The 26,779-nt window shown below is 39.8% G+C and overlaps 1 protein-coding gene across 7 annotated transcripts in view; it reads left to right on the top strand.

Annotated features, from left to right (window-relative positions):
- The first annotated feature begins 4,256 nt into the window (after window positions 1-4,256).
- Window positions 4,257-26,779, top strand: part of TCF12 (transcription factor 12) — a 390,963-nt gene continuing 368,440 nt past the window's right edge. For 2 of the 7 annotated variants that reach the window (XM_061157232.1, XM_061157233.1), the window contains exons 1-3: window positions 4,259-4,584; window positions 5,571-5,667; window positions 6,572-6,644. In XM_061157232.1, the coding sequence (XP_061013215.1) occupies window positions 5,593-5,667; window positions 6,572-6,644 (148 nt within the window). In that variant the 5' untranslated portion in view covers window positions 4,259-4,584; window positions 5,571-5,592. Of the gene's footprint in view, window positions 4,585-5,570; window positions 5,668-6,571; window positions 6,645-26,779 lie in introns of those variants that run through there. The other 5 variants (XM_061157235.1, XM_061157236.1, XM_061157234.1 and 2 more) reach the window with 4 other exon arrangements.

Raw genomic sequence — 26,779 nt, forward strand, 5'->3', positions numbered from 1 at the left:
TGATGACATGCTTCGGTATAGATCTATTTTTATCCATTTTGGTGGTCACTTGGTGAACTCATATAATTTGGTAACTCATGTACTTCAGTTCTCGGGAGTTTTCTTAGATTATTTCACTGATGACTTTCATCATTTTCCCCTCTTATCTCTGTTTTTGGAGCCATTATTATTGGGATTTTGGACTGGTTCTCTCTACTTTCTAAGAAATTTCCTTGATTTTTCTCTTCCAAAGCTTTTATCAATTTTTTCCCCCACTTATTCTCTATGGTTTTCAATTCTAAATGCTCTAAATGTCTCACATGATAGAGCCTTCCCTCAAATGTCTGATAATCCTTGGTTGTCTGCTAATATTTAAGAACAGGACAATAAAATGCTGATTGGAAACTCTGAATGACTGGGTGAGAGGTTGTAAGCTATAGTTTCCTATAGTGTGATTTGTTTGGGCTAATAGGTGGGAACCTCCCATGTCAATATCTTCAGGTCTTTCCTCTTAGAAAGAGGTTAATCAGGTTCCACACAGATAGACCTTCTAATCTCTTCCATGGAAGCTGAAGGTCTGGCTGCTGGAATCAGGGAACTGAGTTGGTAAAAACATTTGCAAGCCTCAGAATCTAATATCCAAATGTTCACTTAATCCCCCTTGCCTCTAGAGATCTCCAGTTTCACCTTCTGCAGAGAATAAGTTTTCAGTACAGGCATTTAATCACTTAAATAATAAATGACACTATCAAGGAGTAGAGAACTCCTTTTAGCTATGACCAGAGAGGAAAGGTGAAATCTGTACTAGGGAATTCCTCAAAGCTGAGGGATTTTTGCTGGCTGATAGAAGAGAATGAGAGTGGATTGTGTAGAATCTGTAGTGTAGAATCTGGCTTAGGCTAAAAATGGAAAATCTTGGGTTTTAATTCATCTTTGATGGGAGTGCCATGAACTGAAGGTAATACTTCTTATTAAACTAATTGTTACATGACGTTGTTTCTTTTAGTCCCAAGGAGACAGCTGTGGAAAAGAAAGCACCAACTCCTGGCCGCTCTTCCGCAGTGCGGGCAGCTACAAGGGAGTCTACTGGTCATCACCCTTGGTTCTAAGGGGAAAACGTTAGCAGGCCAGTCATTCCATCTAGATAGCAACTTGCCACTTGACTTGATTGGCGCTATTCTCTCTCCTCCTTGTCTGAGCTTTCTAGAATTCTTGCCCTCTGAATAAGAGGCCAAGGTCAAGTCTTTCTCCCAAGGGAGCAAAGCCCATTGTTTCCGATGCTTTTCCTTTTGACTGAAAAGTTTCTTTGGGCAATAAAGATCTCCTGATAAAATTGGGTGTATGAGTGTAGATTTGGGGGTGCTATTAGAAAGAAGAGACTGAAACTATGCTGACAAGAATTCCTGTGTCTGCCAGTTAAGGTGAATGAGCAGTAAACTTATTGTGAGATTATATCCTTCTTGAGGACAGGGGGGTTTGATACTTTCTGTTCCGAAACAGCACTTAGTACCATGCCATGCATGTAAGAAGTGTTCATTAAATATATTTCATTGTTTATTTATTGAGGCTGATTAGCTTACACTATAGAAACAGTACTATTAATTACCACTGAATTTGGGTTACTGGCTGTTTCTCTCAGCTTTTATTTATTATTATTTTTAAAATATTTATATATTTATTTAATACTTATTTAGTTGCAGCTCATAGGATCTTTAGTTGTGGCATGTGGGATCTAGTTCCCTGACAGGGATTGAACCTGGGCCCCTCAGCATTGGGAGCATGGAGTCTTAGCCACTGGGCCATCAAGGAAATCCCTCTCTCAGCTTTTAAATAAAGTCTTCTGGCTCTATCTGGCAAGGTCAGCAAAAGCTCAGAAATGACTTACAAGTAACAAAACTCCAGTTTTTAAAACTGTTTTTTGTCTTCCATATATATATATATATATTGTAGATTAATAGAAAATCTGTTTGTGGGAAACACATTCCCTTATAAAAATGATACATGAAAAGACTGTACTACAGGATGAAGAATAAATTCATGTTTAATGTCAAATAACTGACAGATTTAATTCCAGCCTCCCTTTCTTGAGTGTGTACTATACACCTGGCACTCTGCTAGGTGCACACTACAGACAGATGTATGGCAGCCCCATCCTCTAAGGAGTGTTTAATCTACTGAGGAAAATAAACTATATAATAATATGGGTCATAATAGATACGAAAAACTTGACCAGTCAGTCCCTCAAAGGAGTGAGGGAGCCTCCATGACTGAGGGTTTGAGCAGTGATTTCTTCTTCTAAATTAGTCATATGAGAAGGATGAGAAGAAACTGGCTCTTCTTTTCTCTTGAAAATAGCATAAATCCTTGAATGGGATTACATGCTTTCTCCTCTCCTAAAGATCTCATTTCAGTTTTACCACTGAGACTATTTCTGATGGAATGAGGCCTAACAGTTCTAATTAAACTTCTCTTCTTGACGTTTAGGTCTTTGCTACAAAAAATAGCCATTGGGCCTTATATCGCTTAGAACACGTTAGATTACAAACAGCAGAGTACTCTAACCCTGTCGGTTCCATCAGGGACGGTAGACCTGGGTTCAGAAACTGTGATCAGAGACTCAAAAACATCACCGAAGAATATCTTTTTCTGTTTATGCTTTCTCCATGTCTACTTTATTTTCACCTGGCAGGACCTGCTGGAAGGTTGGAAGATGGCGGTTCAAAGTCCAGGAGTTTCTTGATTTTTTTCCCCCCATAAAATATGCTGCTGATATTCCTTCACATTTTTGGGTTGCTTTTAAATGCTCCTGGATTTCTTGAGCACATGCAGAAACAGGAGGTTGCCTTTGAAGCTCTCTTGGAGTATGAAACAAACAAAAACTCTCCCCGAAGCCCCCAGCGTCGGCCCAAATTGTGTCATGCACATTGCCAACCAGTAACTGCCGCAGGGAATAGAACTATGCTAAGTTATTTAGGTTGGAATTTTGCTAATTTGCTTACACTGGAGCCACATTCTCTAGTAGACAGCTAGGCCAGGGATGTGACGCCAAGCAGCAGGGTGGTTGTTTACCCAGATAAGGGGGAGTAGATACAGGGGAGGCTACAGAATCTGGCACAAATACAGAATGTGGCAGATGACAACGTCATGGAAACCCTTACCCTCAAGCTACAACTGCCTTCTTCCGCTGGACAGCTCTATTTGTAATAAAGTATAGTAATTGCATATCTGCAACTGAGCTTGTTTTCATGCAGATCAGGCCTCCAAAGGCTCTTTCTTGCCTTCATGGTGTTGGCTGCATTTTTCAGTGTTACTCTGGATCTGTCTTCTTTCCTCACTGTTTCTTCTGCCGGGGCCTTACTGGTCCTTACTGCATTCACTAACCCCAAAGAGTCAAACCCTGGCTGATATTGGAGAAAACCTTACTTTGATATCCGAATGGAAAAAAATCGAGGTTTAATTATTTTGTCGTCTTTCTACTCCGTTTGGGGTTCTTCAGGCCAAGTTCAGTACTTGCGCCAAGACTGCGGCTGTGCGACAGAACCTACCTGGGCCATCTCTAAAACGAAGGGACTGGCTTGATCCATTTACAAAAACTCTCCTTGCGGTGCGATCCGGTAGTCTTGATTGGAAATCGGACAGGACGAGAGGGCTGCAGACGTGGAAGCTTGAGTGAGTGGAGTGTTTGGGAACCTGAAGCCCACGTTGCTTTGTGTGGTTTGAGGGAGGTCTTGCCTCTTCTGCATTCCGCCCACCAACGAATTTGACCATCCGTACCTACTCCAAGAGCCCACCAAGGTGGCCGGTCCCCCTTCCCCACGCACTCATCTTCCGCGCCGAGCCATGCGTAGCCTCCTGGGGCCGAAGCCTCCAGACCAAGCCAAGCCTGGCGTCCGGCGTCCGGCGTCCAGCGCGGCTTGCTCCGGAAAGCCTTTCAGGATTCTTGCGGCCTCGGGCTAGGTGGCCTGGGCAGCGGATCCAGATGCGCCCGCTGTTGCGTCTCCGCCGCTCCGCTTCGGGAAGAGAGGCCAGAGCAGAGCGGGCTGGGGGAGGCGCCACGGCGACTGCCGCCCATCTCCCGAGGGCCCGACCGGGCTTCCTCGCAGGCGGCCCGGCCCTGCCTCACGGGGTGCCTGCGCGTGCCTCCCGCCCCTCCCCACCGGCTCCGGTCCGCCTCACCCCACCGCCGGCTTTGTCCGCCAGCCGCGCGGCGGCCCCTCCCCGTTCCCGTCGGCTCCTCCCCGCCCCCTCCGCTGGCCCCACTTCCTCGGCGCAGGCGGCCGGAGCGGACCGGGGACGAAGGGGTTAACCCGGGGCTCTTCCCGGCGCGGAGGGATCCGGAGCCGAGCCGAGCGCGGTGCTGAGGCTGCCTCAGCGAAAAAAATGTCCGCCTGAGGAGACCCACAAGTTCTATTCGGGGGGACCGCCAGCCCGCCCCGGGAGGAAGGGGCGGCCAGGCCCGAAAGCCGCCTCCCCGGCCCGGATCCGAGAGCTCGCGCGGGGCAAAGTGAGCCGAACCGCCGGGCGGTGCAAGGGGAAGCCCGAGCCCGCTCTCCCGGCCGAAGTGAACTTTAATCGAGGTGGTTGGATGCGGAGACGGGGCGGCAGGTAATTGCGGGCCGGTGAGCGGGAGGGGGACGCCGTGGCGGGGCTGGGAGGTGCGGAGCGCCGCCGTGTCCCGGCCGGAGCAGAGGCGCCCCCGGCCCGCGCCCCAACTCCGCACCCCTTTGTACAGAAGCGAACCCGGGGTCCCCTCCAAGTTGGGGAGCGGAGTGGGGGTGGAGGTGAGAGTCGCGGACGGCCAGGCCCGCGGGCGGCGCGCTCGGCCTGCGCGCCCGGCTCAGCGCTCGGCAGGGGCTCCCGGGCGCGCGGGAGAGCGGGCTCTTCGGCTACCGAGCCAGGCTCATTGTTAAGCAGCTCCGGGGTCGGCCGTCCGCAGGCAGGGCAGCAAAAGTGGGAGGAGGCCGAACCGGGGGAGGAGGACGCCGGGCGAGAGCGGGACTAGTTGTCCGTGTTTCTGTTTTCTTTTTAAAAACGTCTCTGGGACGCGCGGGGGATGCTTTCCGACCCCCGGGGCCCGCGGGGGACGTCCGGGCGGCGGCGGCAAGAGACGCGGGCCTGCGAGCGGCGCGTTCCCTGCAACTTGTCAGTTCTATTGTTGCAGAGCCAGTGAGTCACTTCGCTACTCCCCTCGCCGCCGTTCCGCTCGCTGGATGCCCAATCGTCCCTCACCCCGCCCCTGGAGACCCCCGCCCCGGCCGGGCCCCGCGCGTCGGGCACCCGGCGGCGGCGGCGCGGGGTAGGGGGCGCCGGGGAGGGGGCAGGACGGGCTCGGAAACTTGCGGGAGAGGTGACGAGTTGCGGGAGCCCCCGCCTCGCTCCCGGGCCGGGCCGGGAAACGCGTGGATTCACGGCCCCGTGCGGGCGCCGGGCTCTCCTGCCCCCTGCCCGCGCGGCGGTGGGGAACGAGGAGGGTATTGGAAGTCAGCCTGGCGCTTTTCCTCTTCCTCTACGCCCCTCTCCATCCCCGAACACACTTTGGGCCTTGGCGGTCTCTGGCTGGTCTCTAGCTGAGCCTCTTTTCTCTGCCTCAGGACCTGTTAAAAGTGGCCGAAGATGAATCCCCAGCAGCAGCGCATGGCCGCTATAGGGACCGACAAGGAGCTGAGCGACCTGCTGGACTTCAGTGCGGTATGAGAGCTCTCCACGGCATCTTGGGGTTCTGCTGAGGTTTACAGAAAAAGAAAAGGGGGAGAGCGACATGGAGACTAAGCAGCGTGAACTCCATCTGCTTTGAGCAGTAGTTCTCAGGGCTGGAGTCCAGCTCCCCCAAGTTGGACACCTGAACTTTGATGTAATGTCTAGACTTGCAGATTTAAAACTTTAATGCCAGAGGGGTCACTTGATTTAACCAGTGAAAAGGAGAACAACTTAGTCTTGAGCTTTGATTTAGTCACCCTCTGACCCTGATGGTTATTAGGGATTTTGAACTTCATATGAAAAAAGAAAATTGTTTTTTTCTTCAGTACTCCTAACCATTTCCTTTCCCAAGATGTGGTATAGTTTATGGTACCTGAACTATGAAGCTAGTGAAGGGCTAAAATTTCCTGCCTTTTGGGTTGAACCCTCTTAAGATAAATGTATATGGACTTCACACGTGTATGTGTGTGTAAATGTATACATATTATGAGAAGTGTATGTGTGTATATATGTTTGAAATTTTTTTAACACAGGGAAAAATATCACCTGAAATCAAAGAGCCCATTGCCTTTATTCCTAATGGGTTGAATTTGTTTATTAACTGCTTTTACAAAATGAAGATCATTGACCAAAACTTACCATTTAAACTTAATAATCTTAGAATTTCTCATACAAGTGACGGGATTTTCAGAACAGAAAATAGCCAGTATTTCCAAATAGTGTGAGGAAATAGTATTACCAAGTGTGTTTGCCTCTCTGGATCTGAATGTATATCTATCTCCATTTTAACTTCTCTCTAAAATACAGTAGCTAGTTGATAACTCTTGATGAACTCTGTTTGCAAGGAGTCTAGCAGAATTTCAGGACTAATAGAAACGTTTGGGTTATTTTGTAGATGTTTTCCCCACCTGTTAATAGTGGGAAAACCAGACCAACGACACTGGGAAGCAGTCAGTTCAGCGGATCAGGTAAGATCATGTCTAAAATCAGAAACTCTTATGTTGGTGTTATGATATGTTTATGTAGAAAAATATGAAGTGTTTTAGTATGTTTTTTTAATGCCATTCTTTAGCGTCTAGTTAAAACCATCAACAAAAACAACAAGCCCCAAATGTGGGCTGTAGCTCTAAGGATCCATTGACATTTCTTTGAGAATTTCAATGTGAATTTAAAAAATTTTCTCTTCTCTGAATTTTTAATTTGAAAGTCATCTTGTTTGAGTACAGGTGATTGTGTCATGCTTCTGTATTTTGAAAAGTACAAGAAGAAAATGCTCTTTGGTGTATGTGTGTTGTTTTTTTGTTTATATATACATGTGTGTATTTTAAAATTTTTTCTAAATTTTAGCCCATTAGCATTATTAAACCTTTGGAAAAAAAGACTTGGTAAAATAATATTACTTAAAATAGGCATATGAAAACTGAAATTGAGTCAAGCAATAATTAGTAAGGCTTATTTTAAAAGATGGCTATTCCTTTGGAAGTCTGCAGGAAATTAACAATTTTGTAGACAGTTATTTAAAATGTTGCAAATAAATGAATAGCAAGTTAGATTTACTTTCAAATAACACAGATGACTGAATTCTGTCCTACATTCACATTACAGTAGAATAACCCTTAGAATAAGTTAAATTCCTCCTCCTACGGTAGTGCTTTGCTCTTTTGATTTACCTCCTGTATATTTATAACTACTTTGCTCCATTATGAATATTTATCCCATATTTCTTAAGAATACACTTTTTCCTTTATACTCATGATTTAAAAAAATAAATGTTTCAGAAGCTAGGTTCATTCTAGTGTAGAAAAGCTATAATTTTCTGTTTAACTGAGATTATTCCTTAGTGCTCAGAGATGAGAAAAAAATAATGAAAGCCAAGACAGCATCATCCTAAGAAAACCAGCTGTCAAATCTCTAGGCTGAAACTCAATGTATTTCTTTTTGACTGTTGCTTTTTTCTTTCCCCTAATAAAATGATAGCTGATTTCTTAAGTGTGAAAGCAAAACATCAGAAATGGTTAATTTCATAACCAGTTTAACCCTTTATACCACTTTACATTAAAAAAGTTTCTATTTAAAAATCATACACTACTTGAATTTACTAAAATTCATTTTTAATTATGAAATTACAGCTTAAAGGGAAAATATAGCATTTTTTTTTTTTAGCATGTTTTATATCTCAAATAAGTAAAATAAAAATGTTTTGGATTTTAAATATTCTAAAGCCTAGTATTATTCTTAATCAAAAGACTATCATAAAATGTCAGCCAAACCTCAGCTCTTCTCCCACTTCTGTCTGTTTATTGGTAATTGTTTGGAAAGTCATTGCTTTTTTGGGTTGGGGAGAGAAGGTTATTTGTTAATATAGAAGAAGGCTGTCTTCTCTTTCTTTACTACTGTTTTGAGTACCTGTCAAATTTTGCAGTTGATATACTCAAGAACTTTAAAACTTACTTTGTTGACTACATAGTAGATGCTTAGTATATTTCATTAAATGAGCAATGATATTGCTGTTTCAGATTGGCTTGAATTGTAGAAAATATATGTAACAGACATTGATATCAGGGACATGAGCTTAGAAATTTGCTATTAGAAATACTTTTCTGTTTTTGGAATAATGTCAACTGTGTGTTTTTTTTTACTTTTTAAAATTAAAAAGTATGGTGAACTTGATGTGTATTATTACTAGCATGGCACTGGGGCAGTTGTGGGTCCTTTTTGTAGCATGCATTATGCAGATAAAAAATTATTTTTCTACACTGTAGAAGTGTTCATAGTATCTGTTTCTTTGGAGCAGGAAATTTTAAGTTTTAAAACTGTTAGGTTTTGTATCCAATGAAAACGAACTTAAATATTTTTCTGTGCGGTTTTTTTTTAAATTTCAGGAAAAAATTGTAGTTAAAAAAAGCTGTGACCTTTAGTAATTCTGAATGGATTTAGCTTTGGGGGAAGGGGAAATTGCAAAGCAATTATTTTATGTGAAAGTATACTGGTAGATATGGCCTTATAGCCATTTCTTATCTTAAAGGAAACGTTTAAAAGAAATTGGTATGACAGTATTGTTTTACTTATGTATTTTATTGACACTTTAATAATCTTCTGTCCTGATGTCAAAGGATATGTAATACATCCTAATGACTGATTATTTGCAGTATATAAGGAAGGAGCTAAAGATCTGACTTTGCTTTTGAAGACATGACTTAAAGACTAATTACCCTGTTTTTGAAATAACATTTGTAAAGTCCCAAGGCTTTGCCTCATGAAAACTGTGTGTAGTATAATTTCCCTTATTGATTGTCCTTTTTGATGCTGACTTAATTTCACTGTAAGTGTTATAGTATGTGATGTTATTTTAAAATCTTACTCTGAATGGAAAATATAACTTACATGATAGCTGACACTTTATCAAAAGTCACCATGGAAAAGGTTAATGTATATTTTCTATTACTTATTTGTCTTGACAATAAGTAATATGTCAAAAAATAAGGCAATAAAAATTAGTCATAATTTTTATTTTTTCAGCGAGGGTGTTAATTTTCTTTGCATTATAATAAGACTGAACTTGTCTACTTGATAGGATAGAATCTCTGAGGTATTCTTATTGTGACCTTGAGAGGGGGGCTTCTTTCTGTAGGAGTCAAAGGTGAGGCACTTTATGGGACAACACTGTCCTATTAGAGGAAAGCTTGTTGAAAGGATTGACAGAGTGGAAATAGTTCGGTGTTTAAATCCACTCTCCCCTCCAACTTTAGGTCTTGAGTGTGTAGAACTAAATTGTGATATTTGGCTTAGATTTTAGTAGTTTAAATATTTACATGATAGCTGAAAGATTTTCTTTGTTAGTTTTTGAATCCAAGTCATAAGAGGTGTCCAAAGGAAGTGGGATATATTTGTTTTGTAAGCAACCTATACGTATTGAGTCTGTCTCTTATATTTCTATCTAGAAAGTTATTTTAGCTACCAAGTAAAGCTTTCACTTTTCTTTGTTCAAATCAGACTTTTGTAACACTATAAATTTCTTGCCGAAGATTTTTGGAAAGAATTACAAGAACTATTTTTCTAGCTCTTAATTTCTAAAAGGAATGCAGGTTTTCATTTTTTGGGTGGTATTTTCATATGTACATATAGACTTTTTGAAAATATTGATATGGGGCAGAAAAATGAATTCTCATTAAATTTATCCTCAGTTTTTTAAATTAAACTTTTTGTTTTGAGATAATTGTAGATTCATAGGCAGTTGTAAGAAACAATACAGAGATCTCACTTGCACTTCACCATGCTTCTCACAAGCATACTTGTAAAACTATGGTACAGTATCACAGCTAGGTTTCTGACAGCGATAAAGTCAAGGTACAAGAGCAGTTTCATCATCATGAAGATTCCTGATGTCCTGATGTTTCCCTAATGTAGCTTTATCTATTTTTAAAGTAATTTGAAAAGAAAAAAAGGGAAAAATTAGTCAATACTTACTCACAGATTGCCACAGTGTTATTCAAAATATCAAAAAAGAGAATACCAAAGTTTTACCAATGTATTTTTTAACTGAATTGTAAGTATAAGTAGGAGTGGTAATTTTATAAAGGCAAAACTAGGTTTGGGTTTTTCACTTAAGGTATTATAAACTTATGAGTAGGGTATGTTTCATTTTGTGTACCTATCAGTATTGAAATTCGTTGACTACAGTGTGTAATAATACAGACTTACTCAAATTTAATACTGCTACTTGGATAACTGAGCCATGTTAGACATTTGCTTCTGGCAAGCTGTAGTGATCAGGAAGTAACTGCAGAGTCAACAGGCATATGAAGAAAAATACAATATTTTAGGATAAATATAGTCTATTGTTAAGTTGCTTATTTAAAGTAAAAGTTAAATAGTAAAGGAGTATTTTTAGAGAATCTGTATATGAAAATATAATCTTAGAAAACAGAAAAATTAGATACGAGATTATAACCATGGGTATTGTGTGTTTTTAGGAGTAGTTCCTATAGTTATTTTAAGTAGTCATGGCTTATAATGGATTTGAAAAGCAGTTTGATTAGGTCACAGTATTTTAGAGGGTTGGTTTTACAGTGAGCCGTACCTTTGATTAATTATTATTTCTGTTTTCATTAACAGTTTAAATACAGATTCAACTTTCTGTCTTTTATGTTGTCTTTTTATTTGAGTTTTAAAATCATTCTCTTGGATAGGAAGATAAAAAAGATGAAGATTTCTGTTTTTATTTAGTCACTAAGTTGTGTCTGACTCTTTTGCGACCCCATGGACTGTAGCCTACCAGGCTCCTCTATCCATGTGCTTTCCCAGGCAAGAATACTGGAGTGGGTTGCCATTTCCTTCTCCAGGGAATCTTCCCAACCCAGGGAGCAAACCCGGGGAGCAAACCCATGTCTTCTGCATTAGCAGGCAGATTTTTTACCTCTGAGTCGCCAGGGAAGCCCAAAGGTGAAGATACTCAACTTTAAATATAAACACAGTTGTTTTCATTTTCACATTTTAGATTTAATGGGGCTATATACAGTAATTTCTTTTTTTATATGTATATTCTTTTTATTTTTTAAATCATTTTTTAAAGTATTTATTTATTTGGGCATTGGGTCTTAACAGTTGCAGCAAGTAGGCTCTTCCTTTGTTGTGGTGCATGGACTCTAGTTGTGGTGCATGGGCTTCAGAGCACTCCGGCTCAGTAGCTGTGGCTCACAGGCTTAGCTGCTCTCTGGCTAGTTCCCAGACAAGGGATTGAACCCGGGTCCTCTGCATTGCAAGGCAGATTCTTAACTACTGGACCATCAGGGAAATCCCAGTAATTTCTTATTAAAGCCAAATAGTCTTTTTTGTTCTTGAACAATTGATAATCATGTGTGGAATGTCATTGTCTGCCTAGTGTTGTCAAAGGCTGGAATAACTTTCCACAAAAGAGTAAAATAACACTATTAGAAAAAGTCTCCTGGAAAAAAAAGTAGTTTTTGGACAGTGTGTGGGATAATTAAAAAAAAAAAAAATCATATAATAGGACTGCTTTTGTGTATTGCTTGAATATGGTTTTTTGGAAAGGGATGTTGAAATTACTGATCTAATGCTTTTGTGCTTATAGAATAAAATGAAAAGAAGATGAACATTTAAATATATCAGTTAGAAACACTTTCTGCTTTTTTAAATAGTTGAGCCATATTTATCTTAGATTTATCAATTAAACACATTTATTTAGTATTTGCACATCTTGGTATCCTCCTAGCTTTTGGGAAGGTGGCAAATGGAGAAGGATATAGAGAAAAAGGGGAGGCATCTCATTATCTAGATAGATAAGATGTAAAAATATGAGGTAGATAAATATCTGTAACAAAAAATGTCAACAGTTGTGCATCAGTGTAGGTTATATTGAGTCCATAAGAATAAGGATGTGCTGAGGAGTGAGGGGACTGGTTTAAAGATAAATCAGAAGTGTTGAATTTAGAGTTGACTTTAAAGGAGATACAAAAAATGAATTCGAGAAGAGAAGAACTGTCCTCCCAAATGTCCTCCTTTTCATTAACAGAGACCTGGAAATGGGAGGCTTGCTTCAAGGGCCTGTGTATACACAATTCAGGGAAAGAGAAACTGATTTTTATTGATGACAACTCCTGTACTCCTAGAGGAGCTCATGTTTATATACTGCATGGGTTCAAATCTAACCATTGCTGTTTATGAGCTGGTGATCTTGGGTACGTTTCTTACCCTTTTTATGCTTCTGTTTCTTACCCTGTAAAAGCCTCATGAGTTGTTACAAGTGTTAACTGAATTGATAGAAGTAAAGCTCTAGGAACAGTATCTGGCACATAGTGAACTGTGGTGAAGTGAATTGTTAGTGGTGAGGCAATAAAATAAGGAAAGCATTTACTTACTCAGGAGGCTATTGTGCTAATCTCTGGTGTAAATTTGGACCTGGTGTTAGTATAGGAAGTAGGAAGGAAAAATACCAGAAAAAAGGAAAGGATTGACAGAATTTGAAGGATTGGATTTCTATAGGTAAGAGAAATGACTTTTGCAGTTCTGGTAAAACTGGAAGATTGTTGTGCTGGAGAAAAAAAAAAAGATATGTTTCGAGCATTTTGATTTTCACATGGCCTGGGACTCTTGCTAATTTAGGGATTTATGAGAAAAGAGTGCTGCAGGATGAGTTAAAGATTTTGGTTTAAAAAAAGCTATTTTCTGCCTATAAAATTAATACATAATCATCATTGAGAAAAGTCAGAACAAAAAGCAATAGGTGGGGAAAGACATTCATTATTTTACTATCGAGTAGATTTTATAGTTTGATTTATTTCCTTCTAATTTTTTTTTCCCCTGTTGTATGTTTGCAACATTGTGAGCTTACTGATGGTTTCATTTCTTGACCTGCTGTTTTATTTCACATGATGTTATGAACATTATCTCATATTCTTAAAGATTCTTCATTTAGTTTGGTTGCTGAGCTCTTGTGACCCCATGGACTGCAGCACATCAGGCTTCCCCATGCATCACCAACTCCTGGAGCTAGCTCAAACTCATGTCCATCGAGTTGGTGATGTCATCCAACCATCTCACCCTCTGTCGTCCCCTTCTCCTCCTGCCCTCAGTCTTTCTCAGCATCAGCGTCTTTTCCAATGAGTCAGCTCTTCACATCAGGTGGCCAAAGTATTGGAGCTTCAACTTCAGCATCAGTCCTTCCAATGAATATTCAGAACTGATTTCATTTAGGATTGACTGGATTGATCTTCTTGCAGTCCAAGGGACTTGCAAGAGTCTTCTCCAATACCACAGTTCAAAAGCATCAAAAAAGATTCTTCATAAACTCCCTTAAAAATTGTTGTATTATTACATGGGATGGATACAGTGTAACTTTTATCAAATAATTTCTCTTACTGCTTGATGCTTCGAGAGTCTGTTGATTTGCTTCTTGGTATTATAAAAAATATGATAGTGAATACCTTTTTGTACATCCATACATTTTTATCCACACTTCCTTTGGTTTCCTTTGGCTAAGAGGTGGAGATTTTGGGTTTTGTTCTTACAAGTTATAATTAAAGCTAAGTGAGTGAATGTATACCCTAGGGAAAGGTCAAGGATTGATGTTAATGGTGGAGTTAAATATATAAAACAGTTACTTTGGTTGATTATTTATTACTTAATAGATGGAGTGTTTGATGACATTGGGTGCAGATTTGTATTTGTATATGATTTGATTGTGTGGTGACTGGAGGGAATTCTTCGCATTCTTTGAGCTGTGCTTGTTGAAATAGAGTGGAATCTAGTTGGATTCTATACATTTCTGATACGTCTACTGTTTGTTCTCTGTTTTTTGTTACTTTGGGGTACAAAAGCATCCGAGTGTTACTCTCTGCATTCCATCTTTCAAGTTGTGTGAAGTTCTTCACTTTTTTCCTCTGATGGTGAAGGGAGTGGAGTGAGTCGGCATGATTCTATTTAATGTAGAAAATGTGAGAGAGTCCTTGAATTCTTGGTGTTTTATAAGAGAGGCAGTGTAGTGTAGTGGGAAGAATTGGTATCAGGAGCCAGATGACTGGATTGGAACTTAATAGCTGGGCCCTGGGAAAGTCATTTAAATGATCTGAGCATACTTTTTTCCTTTGTGAAGAGTGAATGATAATGCTTACCTTCAGAATCCATATGAGGATCCAATAAGATCTCTGTATATTGCTTACTACACTGTGCAGCTTCAAAAATGGTAGCTGCCATTTTTATGGTACCCTCTTAAGTAATACTAATGTAATATTAATTATTAATAGTAATAATTATAACCAGTTGTATAGCCAGTGTTGATGGAGCTGTTATCATATGCTAGGTACTGTGCTAAACTGTTTATAGGCATTATCTCATTTTGATTTGGGTAAAATGTGATATTTATGATAGTAGATAGGGTGAAGAAATGCCCATCAAGAACAGCATATCAGAGTTGCTTTTTAGTGCCATAAAATGGTGCATGTTGTTAAAATTCTAAGAAAATATCAGGCAGAAGAAGAGTTTTGAAAGGTCATTCATTTCAGTTCAGTCACTTAGTCGGGTCTGACTCTTTGTGACCCCATGGACTGCAGCATGTCAGGCTTCCTTGTCGGTCACCAACTTGCTGAAACTCATGTCCATCGAGTTGGTGATGCCATCCAACCATCTCATCCTCTGTCGTCCCTGTCTTCCGCCTTTGGTCTTTCCCAGCTTCAGGGTCTTTTCCAGTGAGTCAGTTCTTTGCATCAGGTGGCCAAAGTATTGGAGTTTCAGCTTCAGCATCAGTCCTTCCAATGAATATTCAGGACTGATTTCCTTTAGGATGGACTGGTTGGATCTCCTTGCAGTCCAAGGAACTCTCAAGAGTCTTCTCCAACACTGCAGTTCAAAAGCATTGATTCTTTGGCTCTCAGCTTTCTTTATGGTCCAACTCTCCCATCCATTCATGACCACTGGAAAAACCACAGCTTTGACTAGACGGACCTTTGTCAGCAAAGTGATGTGCTGATTTTTAGTAAGCTATCTAGGTTGGTCATAGCTTTTCTTCCAAGGAGCAAGCGTCTTTAATTTCATGGCTGCAGTGATTTTGGAGCCCAAGAAAATAAAGTCTGTCACTGTTTCCATTGTTTCCCCATCTATTTATCATGAAGTGATGGGACTGGATGCCACGATCTTAGTTTTTTGCATGTTGAATTTTAAGCCAGCTTTTTCACTCTCCTTTTTCACTTTCATCAAGAGGCTCTTGAGTTCCTCTTCACTTTCTGCCATAAGGCTGGTGTCATCTGCATATCTGAAGGTAATTGATGTTTCTCCTGGCAAACTTGATTCCAGCTGTGCTTATCCAGCCTGGCATTTCGCATGATGTACTCTGCATATAAGTTAAATAAGTAGGGTGACAGTATGCAGCCTTGAGGTATTCCATTCCCGATTTGGAGCCAGTCATTGTTCCATGTCCAGTTCTAACTGTTGCTTCTTGACTTGCATATAGATTTCTCAGGAGGCAGATCAGGTGGTCTGGTATTCCCATCTCTTGAAGAAATTTTCAGAAGTTGTTGTGATCTACACAGTCAAAAGCTTTGGTGTAATCAATAAAGCAGAAGTAGATGTTTTTCTGAAATTCTCTTGCTTTTTTGATGATCCAGCAGATGTTGGCTATTTGATATCTGGTTCTTCTCCCTTTTCAAAATCCAGCTTGAACATCTGGAAATTCACAGCTCACATATTGCTGAAGCCTGGCTTGGAGAATTTTGAGCATTACTTTCCTAGTGTGTGAGATGAGTGCAATTGTATTGTGTGGTAGTTTGAACATTCTTTGGCATTGCCCTTCTTTGGGATTGGAACGAAAACTGACCTTTTCCAGTCCTGTAGCCATGGCCACTGCTGAGTTTTCCAAGTTTGCTGCCGTATTGAATGCAGCACTTTCATAGCATCATCTTTTAGGATTTGAAATAGTGCAACTGGAATTCTATCACCTACACTAGCTTTGTTGTAGTGATGCCCTCCTAAGGCCCATTTGACTTTGCATTCCTGTACAATGCGAAGTGCTCTTCAGGCACTCTGTCATTCAGTCAGTTCAGTTCAGTCGCTCAGTCGTGTCCGACTCTCTGCGACCCCGTGAATCGCAGCACGCCGGGCCTCCCTGTCCATCACCAACTCCCGGAATTTACTCAAACTCATGTCCATCGAGTCAGTGATGCCATCCAGCCATCTCATCCTCTGTCGTCCCCTTCTCCTCCTGCCCCCAATCCCTCCCAGCATCAGGGTCTTTTCCAGTGAGTCAACTCTTCGCATGAGGGGGCCAAAGTACTGGAGTTTCAGCTTCAGCATCAATCCTTCCAATGAATACCCAGGACTGATCTCCTTTAGGATGGACTGGTTGGATCTCCTTGCAGTCCAAGGGACTCTCAAGAGTCATCTCCAACACCACAGTTCAAAAGCATTAATTTTTCGGTGCTCAGCTTTCTTCACAGTCCAACTCGCACATCCATACATGACCACTGGAGAAACCATAACCTTGACCAGACGGACCTTTGTTGACAAAGTAATGTCTCTGCTTTTTAATATGCTAGCTAGGTTCCAACCTGTCTCCCAGCTATTCTGTCCTCTCAGGTCACATCATTTTTAATTTATTAATTTATTTAGACTACACTTCACTCTAGAAAAGAAAATTTCAGAGTAATTCTTACACTCATTCTCACTCTATCATTAGGTGCCTAGTAAAATTACCTTTATTTTTTTTAGCTGATTTCTTCTTAGTACTATTATTTTATGGACTACATATTGTATAATGCAGAATGGTTAACAGAAATGTGTATACTTATTGAAACCCTTTTCCGTGTTAATATCACCACTTGGTTAAAGTGTTTTCTCTATATTCTGTCTCTAGCTGCTTGAAAATTTTCTGGAGTGAAGTGTAGTCTAAATAAATTAATAAATTAAAAATGATGTGACCTGAGAGGATAGAATAGCTGGGAGACAGGTTGGATAGAATGTTAAGAGTCTATGGGATAGAGCTCCTTCACTTTTTTCTTAATGGCAGAGAAGGAGCATAAACTTCCCTGATAGCCTCAAGCAGCACATTTTACATGAGCAGAAGAAATCTTAAAAATCTTCATGTGCATTTTACTTTGTATTGCCTGGCACAGACATATTTGTTGTAATGTAACTGTTTTAATTAGTCATTGACTAAAACTGAAGTTGTAGGAAGATTCATTGAGTATAGCTTATGACATCACCTTCCTCCTGTCTTCCTTTGTATCTTTAGGGGTAGTGGCCAGAGTGGAATGGGATGCAGTCCTGTGCTATCCTTTCTTTTGTGAGAAGGCCAGCCTTAAGAGTTTCTTCTTTGGCTATCATTGGTCCTGGATCTTTTCTGGTTGCCACAGAAATCTCTGAAAAAGGATTGTTACACTGGTTGGGGGTGGTTTTGGTAGGGAGGAAATTGTTATTCCATAAGCAGAGCACAGAGAGATTTGTTGTAATATATGTAACTGTCATTTGAACCTCTATTTTCTTTTTCTAGCCAGATCATCCTGTAATTTTTTCGCATACCCTTGACTTGAGAAGAAAATGTATGTTTTTACAGACAGAGCTTTGGTTTTTTAATCCATGTTTAAAATGTGCTCTCACAGTGTTCCAGGTTAAAAATGTGCCTCATAAAGACTATGGTGAGTCATCCAAGCTACTGTAAGCTGATTGGGGACTTAAAGATCGAACAGAAATGAAAACGGATTAGGGATTGGTTACTAATTTTTATTGCATTGAATAGTGATTCAGGGATAAAATCTTTAAAATAAAATAACATTTTGAGATAAGGCACAGGACAGAAACACTACCTTTCTTAAGAAACAAAACAAACACTACCATACCTTATCTTTGGCTATTACAAATGAAAAAAACTGGCTCAAGATGTCATTTTCTCAGATCTGTTTCAGATATAAAGAAAGTGCATGAATTTGAACTGAGGGAATACTCTGAATTTGGGAGATTATTCCAGTACTCCAAAGGAAGTCTTTTTGGAAGTAGCCTCCCTCAGAAGTTGTTGATTTGTTTTCTTCTGGTGGTATTGCTGGTGAGGCTTTAAAATGAGCAGTATTACCTCATGATGACTCTCCCACCGCTTCATTGGTGGTTCATGTAGAGAACGCAGATTGAACTTAATATGATCACACAACTCCAGTCAATGAGCAGCTGTACTGCTGTTCTCAGCAAGAGTTGTGAGTTAGTGGTAGGGTACCACAGGGAACCTTGCTTAGAGGGAATTATAGTCATCAGCCTCTTGGTCCTGAGGTGTGTGTTTTGAGATTGTTGGGAATAAACGAAAGGTTTGCTGTGGCTCACTTTGGATTTATGGCAGAAGCATAATTTGGTCACAGGTTAGAGAATCTGAGCTATATGGGCATTCGTAAACAATGAATGAACATTGTTTAGTTCTCCTGAGTGAGGAGGTCCTCTTCGGTTTTTGCTATTTGGAAACCCTACTGTATGCAACTGACTTTGACCTACTTAGGCTTTGGAAAATGTTTTTCAGTGTTGGTTCTGATTTAGAATAAAGTTAAAAGGGGAGGTTGGTTGTTGCATGTTGAATCTCTTGGTCACAACTTACAGACAACTTGAATTGATTATGCTTTTCCAACTAGGCAAGTAATAGATTCATTTAAAGACTTTATTAAATATCCTAAATGTCTCTTACTTAACCATCAACTAGTTCTTTTTATTCTAGGTGATAGCGTAGTTTGTTTATTATATATCAAGACCACCTTTCATCTGCCAAAGGTTCACAGTCACTGATCTGCCATTATGACATCCAAAAAGATCTGAGTCAAAATTTTCCCTTTAAATTCAGCATAAACTATTGTAATGGCAGAATATTATCTTTTCTGAAGGGAGGTCATTGACATTCCCTATTTTTCTAGTTGGAGCTTCCCTGCTGGCTCAGTGGTAAAGAATCTGCCTGCCAATGCAGAAGACACCGGTTTGATCCTTGGGTAGGGACGATCCCCTGGAGAAGGAAGTGGCAGCCCACTCCAGTATTCTTGCCTGGAAAACCCCATGGACTTAGGAGCCTGGCTGGCGGGCTACAGTCCATGGGATCACAAAAGAGTTGGACACGACTTAGCAACTAATAAATGACAACAGTTTTCCTAGTTATTGTATAATTACCAGGTTCTGGGGATGATGTGACATACAGCATATATACTCTTTCTCTTCTAAAATGTGAAAAACGGAATTCTAAAACTCACCTGGCTCCATGGATTTCTGAAAAGGTACTATAGACCTCCCTTTGTGTGTGTGTGGATGTGGGAGTGAGTGGGTGCAGGGGTGTGTCTGTGGGAGTGAGAATTAACCTCCCTCCCTTCTTCACTGTTTTCAACTCAAAAATTTCTTTTTTGGACTAAAACTCTATAGACTAGAGACTGAATTATTTGAAATACAGAAAAAAATTGTAGTGGACTTGTTAATATAAAAGGAAATTCTTCTTGTAATACAGCCTTTTTGGACTGAGCTTTGTGCTTTGAGATGTTTGCCTTATATATTGTTTTAGGAAATCAGTTTTTATTTTGAGTAGGGATAAGCTTTTTATCTTTTGGGCCAAGGAGTGTAGTGATACTTCCCTGGTCATTTTGCATGGAAATTTTCAGTGTACTAATAGAAATGTTCTTATATATATAAAACCAGGTAAGAAATAGTTACGTATATATAGATGTGTATATAAAACTAGCTGCCTGTGATTGTGTGCAAGAGAAAGCCTGAGCCCTGGCCCATATCCAAGTTTAACAGTGTGAGAGCAAACCAGAAAATCCCACCAAGCCGTATGCACGAAGGAAAGGAGGTGCTAAGATTTGGTTTCATAGAGGACAGACAACAAAACCAGTCTTGGGTAGTTTTATTCTTTCCTTTTATATTGGTTAAAGGGTTTATAGCATGATGTTTATTCCTGCAGTGTACTCGTTAAAGGCCATCTTCATTAAAACACAATTGTGATTCTAATGAGTGGATGAAGTTTTCCTCAGGAGCCTGTCATTGGCTCAGTGCTATTATTGTTTAATGTAGCTATGAAAGTAGCAATGAAGGAAGTGTGTAATAAACTAGTCTTTGTGTATCTGTTGTTTTGAGAGTCAGGTCAGTTGGCTATTCTGACTTTTCTGGTTTCCTTGCAAACCTGTTTCCTGTAGCATCACCAGTGTTACTGTCTGAAGAATCCTTATATAATATTAAATAATTAAATTGACATAAAGTTTGTAGAGGTTTGAGATACCCCACATTGGGAACACAGAACAGGCTATACAGCTCAGGTCTGTCTTGCCTTCATATTTATTTAACCTCTCTTGTCAAACCTCAGTGTGTTGCCAGAGTGAACAGAGTATTGCCAGACTGAGACTGACGCTTGCTGAACAAGTTGTGTAGCAATGGGACTTTGCCCATTGAATGATTCGGGGAATGAGAAGAGTCTTATTTAAAAGAAAATCAATAATGATAAACGCACTTCATAAATATTTACCCATTCACTATTTACTGCATAATTCTTGTAGGAAGTTGGTAACTGTTCATTTTACAGAGGAAATAGAGAAATCAACAGTGATATACATTTGCCTGTGGTTTCTTATTGCCCCTCAGAAGTAGCAAACTGATCAGTTGTAGTTGCACCTGCACTGATACCAATCTACACCAGAGTACGGTTTGTCAGGAGGAATTTAATATCTCTAGAAATCATTAAAATTTGTTCTTATAACTGGAGGCTTAAATGGTGCCATGTTGATAATCTTCAAAAGAAAGTGCTTCAGGATTTATTTATTGTTAAGAAAATGATAATCAAAAGCCTCCATAAAATGAAGCTCTTCTTGTTAGTATTACACAATATTAAATATAAACAACTACAGTCTGAAATGTCTTTAGGAGAGTTTCTTCTTTTTGTGTGTGGTCCTCTCTTATTGTTCAGCTGTTGTCAGCCTTTGTGCCTTGGGAAGAAGATAAATTTGATAGTTATAAGATACTGGAATATTCACAGATATTATTTAGTTGAGGCCGTAGAAAAGAATGGTTGTTTCATAGTGTAGAAAATTCTTTATTTTCACTTCCCCCTTTTCAAAGGTTTAGTGTTTATTTAGTTATAAAGGCAAGTAAAAGCAGATGGAAAATAGTTATTCCAAGGGTAGTTTAAAAATATTATTAAACATGTAGAAGAGGTTTTAATGGAAGTTGTTAAAATTTAATTTTGGCAACAGACTTTTCAAAGCATTAAAATGAAAAGATATATTTGAGAGGGTGCCAATCTAGTGAATTTTGTATTTTTATTTATTTAAAGTAGACTAGGCTTTCATTTTGTTGAAGCACTCGGTAGGCATAGGAGAGAATGCGTTAATGTGCTGTTTTTTATTGGTCTATGTAGAATGGTTTCTTCACTTTAAGGTGGTGGTGAACAGAGACAGTTACTTTGTGGTATGCTGCAAAGAGGAGGGGTTTGAAGTCACAACGCTTGGTTCGTTGTTGGCTTTATCATTTACCAGATTTGTGATCCTACAACAGTATGTTAACTTCTCTGTTTGTTTTATGTCTAAAATGAGGAGAACAAAAATACTGCCTAACAAGTTGTGATAGTGATCAAATCAGATAATTTTTAGGGAAATTATTTCTAAAATGTGGAGGTTTGTGATTCTGTACTAATTTTTGTTGTTGTTTAGTGGCTGCATCCTGTCTGACTTTTTGTGACCCCATGGACTGCAGCACGCCAGGCCTCCCTGTCCCTCACCATTTCCCAGAGTTTGCCCAAGTTCATGTCCATTTTGTTCACATTTGCCCAAGTTTGCCCAGGTTCGTGTCCATTGAATTGGTGATGCTATCGAACTGTCTCTGTACTAGTGTACTACAACCATCATCCTTACTAACATTAGTTGTCTTACGTTAGGTGGCATAGCAACTCTTGAAGGGTTTCCAAGCTCACAAGTTTATGGGCAATGAGGGACTATTCATGCAAAACTTCATTTCTGACAGTCAGTTTAGCTCAGGTGATTGCGAAGGATGATAATCTAAGGAACCCTCTTAAAGTAGGGAACCCTCAGAATCTCAGAATTCTTCAGATGAGTTCTTTCTCTGTTTGGTTAGATGAGGGAAGTTAAAGCAATAAAGTAAACTCTGTTAGATCTCAAACTGTAGAGCCTCCAAGTTAGTAATTTTGAGTCTTGTATTTTCAACTTACTTTTAAATGCTTGTTGACAGTCTGTTGTAGTGACAGTGTTAACCCTAGGCTTAAGCAGGGTGGCAGCTAAATAGTTCTTAGGAAAGTTTTTGCTTTGTTTGATGAGCAGTTATCTGAACAAAATTTTAGTGTCAGTAAGGGTTAACCTTTTGAAGATTTTAAAGTACTGGATGTGGTGGCCTTTGTATACTCCTGAGTGAGGATGAGAGGATGCAAGGGTGAAATTGGGAAATACAAGTGGAACTCTCATCTGTATGCCTGTGCTTGAAGCAGGAAGGGTTAACTTAGTCTTACTCACAAAGGACCAGGAATCAGGACTTGGGACTGTGTGCTGGTGCTGCTGTTTCCATGTTCTTTGTGATTAGGAAAGATGAGGGCTTCCCCAGGTCCTGTGCTGTCCCTTTCCAATTGGTGTGCTTGTCTGGACATACAAAACACTTAGGTCACTTTTTACTGGGAAATAGTGAGATTTTTACTTACTCTATGTATGTATGTGTTAATGGGATTATATTGTTTAGAAATTTTCACTTTATTTTAAAGAAAGAAATCAGCAAATTCAGGAACCCAGAGCCAGTGTGGCTGTTGGGGTGGTTTTGATGGAGGCTCTGTACTGGTGAACTTTATTGGAGCTATTTGCTAATTTTTCTTTAGGAGAAGACAGTGGCTGGGTTTAGATGAGAGGGGTTATAGGATGATTTAACAGTCATTTGACTGGTGTCAGGAAAACTTTGGGGCTTTCTGGTTGTAATAGTTCCTATTCCATCTTGAAAGATCTGTGTTAAATTGCAATGATGTGAGAGTAGATGACAGGTGAAACAGAAAAACTGTGGACCTTGGGAATGGATAATTAGGTTTCTGAATACAATTTCTAAGAACCCTGGGGCCAGGTGAAGTAGCTTACTTTTCTTTCATAGGTATTTGATGGCTTTTGCATTCTTGTTGCTACCACTGTGATCTGTTACTTCACTACTGGATGTCATAGTCGTCTCTTTACTTGGCCTCCTTGCTGCCATTTGCTCTGTTTTATTCTGCTCAGGCTGCCATAACAGAATAATACAGGCTGAGTGATTTAAACAACAGCAATTCATTTTCCAACAATTCTGGAAACTGGAAGTCTGAGATCAGGGTAATGACATTGTCAGGTTCTGATGTGAACTCTTCCTGGCTTACAGGCTTTCTTTTTGCTGTGTTCTCACATAGCCTTTCCTCAGTGTGTGCATGACAGGAGAGGAGGGAGAGAAAGTTGTCTGGTGTCATTTTCATGGGTGTGTGCTAAGTCGCTTCAGTAGTGTCTGACTTTGTGACGCTATGGATTGTAGGCTGCCAGACTCCTCTGTCCATGGGATTCTCCAGGCAAGAATACTGTGGAGTGGGTTGCCATTTCCTTCTCCAGGGGATCTTCCTGACCCATGGGTCAGTCCTGCATCTCATTGTGTCTCCTGCGTTGGCAGGCAGGTTCTTTACCACTAGTGCAGCCTGGGAAGCCCAGTGTTGTCTTAAAAGGGCACTAATGCCATTGCAGAGGCCCCAGCCTCATGACCTCATTTCATCCTAATTACCTGTCAGAGGCCTCATTCCAAATACTGGCTTCAGTCGATGAATTTATGGGAGGGAGATGCAAACGTTTAGTCCAAAACACAGTCCTTATATCTTTAAAACATCTTTCTCCTATGGCTTGTCACAGAGTCTACATTTGTTCCCAATTGGGGAAACAAACAGTAGCTCCACCTTGGCATTTAAGTTCTTTAATAATATGATAGAAAGTTACTTTAGCCAGTTTTACACTCAATACTTCCCAGTCTGAATTGTATAGTTCAGTTGCACTGGTCTTTTACCTGACTTCCTGCCTCTAGTGTTTTTTTTTTTTTTTCCCTTATTAACTGGAATATTTACTTGCTGTTTTTATGTCTTTTTAACCTCCTTTCCTTCATGAAATCTTTTCCAGCCATTTTGGGTCATAATTTTCAAAAAATACGGCTTCCAGATATTTAAAGGACATTTGGGTAAAGGAAAATACTTGTTCTTTTTTGCTCCTGAAGGCAAAGCTAAAGCCATTAAGGCGGTTATGACCAGTAGATCTTTGATTCCAGCCAGTTACTGTAGCTAGACAGCTAATGGGTTAGCCCTGTAAATTTAAGAGAAGACTGAAGACTGCTTTTTGTGAGTATTGAACAAAGATTTCTGTTTTAGAATATATATTAGGTTATATGCTTTCTGAGAGCAAAAATAGTGTTTTACTTTTGTATTTCTGCAAAATATCCTGCTTTTAGGTCAAGTACCTGGTGATTGACTATTTTTAGGTTTGGGGATATGTGATAGATTGGTGGAAAGATTAAATCCCCTAAATTAAATTTCTTAGATTAGATGCCCTGAGTTGCATTTTTTGTTAGTATTAGCTTCATGGGGAAGTTTTAAGGGAGCACTGAATTTGTGTGGATTAGCTGGCCAGAGACCTGTGGTGTTCATTTATTAGTATGTTTCACCTGTTCTCTTATTTCTTCTGAGAATATCTTAGCTCATCCACAACCCCATATTTAAACATCAAGGATGAGCAGGAAGTGGCCAAGTGGTAAAGCCATTGAGGTTGTATGTGAGTACAGCTGTCTCTACTGAACCACAACCAGCCCTAGCTCTGAAGAGCAAAGAGAAGTGATACTTTCATAGTGTTTTCTTTTCTAAAGGCATGTGTCATTTTTGTTCTTCAGTAACTTCATTTTGTGGGAAGGATGGCTTCTCTGATACTAGCCTTGATTGGGTAGAGGAGCTCTGTTGTATGAGGGCCCATAGGAACCATTCTATCACAATCTGGAAACCACTAGGTGGCCAGAACCTTGGAAGGGATACTTTTCCTGCAGTAACCCAGAGTTTTGCCAATTGAATTGAACCACAGAAGAGAGGTTATATGACCTAGCATTAAAATAAATGTGGGGAAACACCTATAAGAGCAGAAAAAAGGTAATCTTAATAGAACTGAGTCTATTCGCCTGCTTAATTTGTAGTGGAAGGGTGAGCCATCACCTTTTATTTAATGCTTCTAAAATCATCCCCAGATTTTTGGGCCAAAAGCTGTTTTTGTCAACTGTAGAAAATATGTTGTCTTTGTGTTTTGAAATTAGACTGCAAACTTCAACATGAAGTCTTTGGAAATTGTATTTTTTATCTTTTTTTTTTCTTAACCCAGGAGAATTGAGTTGGCCAGTCTAATGTAATTTGGAGCTAAAATGTTACCCTTGTATGTGGAATTTGGGAGAATCTTGTTTTGAGGGAAATATCAATAGAAAGTGAAGGAGTTTTGCCAGAAGAGATCTAGGGCTATATCAAATTGGAGATGTGATCTCTGTGATAAAGATGGTAAAAATTCTCATTGCATTAATCCACCTCAGAACAAATACTGTCCACTGTAAGCTTCTCACTGACTTCAGACCACTTTATCTGAGATAATGAGATAGTGGCTGTGAGATTCTCAGCTCTCATTTAGCTTAACTCTGAAATGAATAGAGTATATTGCCTTGTTTTAGTCTATTTCGAAAAGAAACTGTCATTGCTTGTGAAATCTGCAAATTTTTGAGATGCCACTTTTACAGCCTTGAGATTGATTTTTAGGTCTCTGAAAGTGCCCATTTGCTCCCTGTGAAAGGAGCAGGTTTGCATTTATTCAGTGAGTCTAAGATGAGGCAATTGGTATTTTTATGATTTGAATGGAGGCTTTGTATTTTTGAATTTTGTGAAACAAAGCTGTGTTTGTAAACACATTTCAAAAATATAAATGACACTTTGGTGAAGATGTTCACTGAATAGCAAGAAAGTTCAGAAAAAAGGGAGCTTTTGTTAACATTTAATAATAATCTAACTGTTTTCATTGACTGTTTCACTGATTAAAGAGTACCTGATTTTTAGAACTTTTTGTATTGCAAATAATCCTGAGACTGGGTTGTGGTAGGAAAAAACTTTTTTGGTATCCAGTACTCCTATACTAAGTTGGATTTTTCAGCTATAGTCTTGGTTTAGAAGAATGTATCATAAGCAGTGTATTTCAGTGTAAGAATCATCTTGGGAAACTCTAGGAAAGAATTTTTTAGTACTCTGATATAAGACGAGCAAGTTGCCGTGGTATTGGACAAGTAACACAGAAGTGTTTTGGTATGGCTCAGCTGGTTTAGGTATAAATAAGCAGTGTAAAAGTGTTTAGGAAAATACAGAGTTGAGTCTTCCGAGATTGTAAAATGAACTGGTTAATTTTATATTCCACTCCAATTTCTTCTTTTAAAGGCTTGTTGACCTTTGAATGAAGTTTTCTGTACTGGTATGGAAGTACTGTTTCCAGAGGAAGTGTAGTTTTCTATTTGTAGTGGTTTTCACTAACATCCTAGGTGACACTGGGAGAAGCGGGAGTGTTAAATTTTAAATTAATTTTGAAGCCTATATGTAAGT

Source organism: Dama dama, chromosome 12 (assembly GCF_033118175.1).
Source record: "Dama dama isolate Ldn47 chromosome 12, ASM3311817v1, whole genome shotgun sequence".
In the NCBI taxonomy this organism is placed as follows: Eukaryota; Metazoa; Chordata; class Mammalia; order Artiodactyla; family Cervidae; genus Dama; species Dama dama.